This window comes from Cucurbita moschata, unplaced genomic scaffold, assembly GCF_002738365.1.
Source record: "Cucurbita moschata cultivar Rifu unplaced genomic scaffold, Cmos_1.0 Cmo_Scf00025, whole genome shotgun sequence".
Classification (NCBI taxonomy): Eukaryota; Viridiplantae; Streptophyta; class Magnoliopsida; order Cucurbitales; family Cucurbitaceae; genus Cucurbita; species Cucurbita moschata.
In genome coordinates, this window is record NW_019268541.1 from 2,014,788 (window position 1) to 2,017,771 (window position 2,984).

The 2,984-nt window shown below is 33.2% G+C and overlaps 1 protein-coding gene across 3 annotated transcripts in view; it reads right to left on the minus strand.

Moving 5' to 3' along the window:
* Nucleotides 1-2,645, minus strand: part of LOC111461782 (coiled-coil domain-containing protein R3HCC1L) — an 8,190-nt gene extending 5,545 nt beyond the window's left edge. For all 3 annotated transcript variants that reach the window (XM_023105428.1, XM_023105429.1, XM_023105427.1), the window contains exons 1-3: nucleotides 2,263-2,645; nucleotides 1,990-2,081; nucleotides 1,688-1,744 (exon numbers count right to left, since the gene is read on the minus strand). In XM_023105428.1, coding sequence (XP_022961196.1) covers nucleotides 1,688-1,744; nucleotides 1,990-2,081; nucleotides 2,263-2,543 — 430 coding nt within the window. In that variant the 5' untranslated portion in view covers nucleotides 2,544-2,645. The remainder of the gene's footprint in view (nucleotides 1-1,687; nucleotides 1,745-1,989; nucleotides 2,082-2,262) is intronic.
* Between the last annotated feature and the right edge of the window lie 339 nt (nucleotides 2,646-2,984).

A 2,984-nucleotide genomic window follows, 5' to 3' on the forward strand; every position in this document is an offset into this window, starting at 1 on the left:
AAAAAAAAAAAAAAAAAAAAAAAAAAAAAAAAAAAAAAAAAAAAAAAAATCGGTACAATGTTTGACTGAAATGTATGACACAACTTCATAATTGTAACCAACATTTGAAAGCCAAAGGAGAGTGAGTTAGGCTTGAGTATTGAAGATTTCTTATATTTCTTCCTTATTTTACAACTTACGATACATAAAGATAAAACAACAAGAAAAACTCATTAAAAAAAGGTAAGACTCATCTAACCTAGTCAAATCCGATAAGCTTTAGGTCTAAAATATTACAAATTAAACAGAAAAGATAATTTCCTAATTTTCTCGTTGAAAGAAACTATTACATTTAAAAATGTAGAGAAAGCGAAGAATTTCATGATTTGGAAAATTTTCTTTTTCTGGGTACCAAATGACAAACTTCATAGAAGACTTCCTCACTGGAATTTATCTCCACAATGATGCATTATTAGCACGAATGGCTTGGATCCCAAAATCATCTCTTCACGACACGTATGCTTGCAAGAAATTTTTGGAATCACCTACAGAATTCCTTCCATTGGCATATGGTCCTTCTGGCGGATCCAAAGATCCTCCTTGCTTAGGCTTTGGACGGTCATTTTTTCAAAAAGAAAAAGAAGCTAATGTGGGAACATTTTATGAGAGCTTTCTGATGGACCGTTTGGCAAGAGCAAAATAGAAGAATCTTTCAAGATAAAAAACTTACCTACACTAGATTTTTTGAGGCTATAGTTAGCTTGGTTGTGACTTGGAGTAAATGCTCTCCTCTTTTTCATTACTTTAGCTTTTCTTTCCTCCTACCTAATTGGAGAATCTTATCCCCCTATTGGCCCCCTTCCTTTTGTAATTTCATACCATCAACGAAATTATTTTTCTAATACAAAAGGTCCCTGAAATTTAAAAATATCAAAAAAGTCCCTGAAATTTCAATTTTGTGTCTAATAGGTTCCAAATATATTCAACATTTTTTAAAACTAACAAATCTTGAATATTGTGTTTAATAGGACATTAAACTTCAATTTTGTCTCCTTCGGAACTGATTAACTATTAGACACAAAATTAAAAGTTTAAGAACTAATTAGATACAAAAGTAAGAGTCTATAAATTTATTAAACACTTTTATAAATCCAACAACCTATTGGATATAAAACTGAAAGTTCAGTGACCAATTAGAAACCTTTTAAAGTTCAACAACCTATTTGACACACACTTAAAAGTTCAAACTATAATTGTAATTTAACCTATAAACTAACATATCAATAGCAACTTACATTATTGAAACAATGAACAAGTTATCTAATACATAGAAAAAGCAAATCAAGGTTCAAGTCGAGAACAAAGAAGGTTGAATTCAGAAACCTAAAAAACTTGACATTTATAGTTATCATGTATATCAACATATAAATGTTGAGCTAAAGTCTACTCTATTCATAGGGTCAACACAGGTAGGCAACGAGAGCCTCTAAGGATAAAATACGCTACTAGTTAACCCACCCTAGTAGACATGAAACTTCAGGAGACAGAGCTTTACTTGTATTACTTTATGGTTTTTTCCCATAAAATTGAGGAAATCGGGGCAAGGGAGGCACTAATAACAATGAGATATAGAATGATTTCCATCAAATGAAACTTTTGATTTTATTCCAATTAGGATAAATATAAATTTAAGGCAATGTAAATGTACCATCATCATCACAGGGTACAGCATTGTCTGGACAATCTCTCGTATGATCCAAAGTACCTTCACAAGAAAATTATACATCATTGCTATTAGATATAACAGCAAACCAGATTTCTATCAGAAACCAACATATATATGCATTGTCTGGAGTTTCTCTGCATGATCCAACTAATCTCACCAATATTTTAAACTTGTAAGACCAAAATAGTTATTTAGAGATAACAAAAACCACCCCACCAAGTTTATCCAGTGAGCCAAAAATTCATCTCCATTGATTTTAAATGAAAAAGACAAGAAAAATTCACCAATTCCAACGGAAGCTTCATCGACTGAATTATGAGAAGACAGCGTAACAGTTGCGGATGAAGTTCGATCCTCTTTCACAATCTTCGCGAACCTAAAAGATGAAATAGAAATTAAGAAGCGAAAATCGAAGTCGAACCAACCAAATCATACTAGGATATCCACTCTAATCAAGAAATTCAGAACAAAGTAAAACCAATACCTAACAGTCTAATTAACTTCAAGAATTTGACCTAAGATAACTTGAATGCTAACATTTCGAACAAGAAGTTTACCCAGCCGAAGAAGAGACTTGGTCTTGCTGTTTAAGAACCAAAGCTTTAGCCGCAATGTCGTCGGCTTTAAGAGAGAAGCCTTTAGAAGAGTAAAGAGCAGACAAGTCGGTGAGAGCGGCGGCCAATTGAGGATCTGGATTAGAGTTTTCTGAAGTTTGGAGGTCAGAAATCACCGATTCGAGAAGAGAAATTGCAGCATCAGTGTCACCGGCAGTGACGAGATCCTCCACTGTCTCACTCCAGTTCGATCGCCGCTGTTGCCGTTCTTCTTCTTTGTCCATCGCTCCGGTTGATAATCAAGCAACAGAGGAAGATGAGGAAGTCGCGCAGAAAGTTTATAAATATCTCAGTCGTATCCGTACACCATGAACTAACCTCTGTGTGATTAATGTATATAGCTTTTCTAAATACACCAATTTATTTATCAAAGGTAAAATCCATTTATGCTCGAGCTGGTTAGGTCAGTGACCCGAGCCACTACGACTAACTCCTAAAATTTTGGGTGGATTAGATCGGTGACTCGAGCAAACTCGAACTAAGTTCAAAACCCAACCTTGTATTTTTCGGGATGGGTTGTTCATTTTTTTCAATTATTTAAAAAAATATATTTATCTACGTTACATTAATAATTAAAATCTTGTAAAATTCAAATATTAAACATTAAATACTTTTAATTTTTTTAAAACTAAGGTAGGGTTGAATTGGATTGTAATATTATTTTC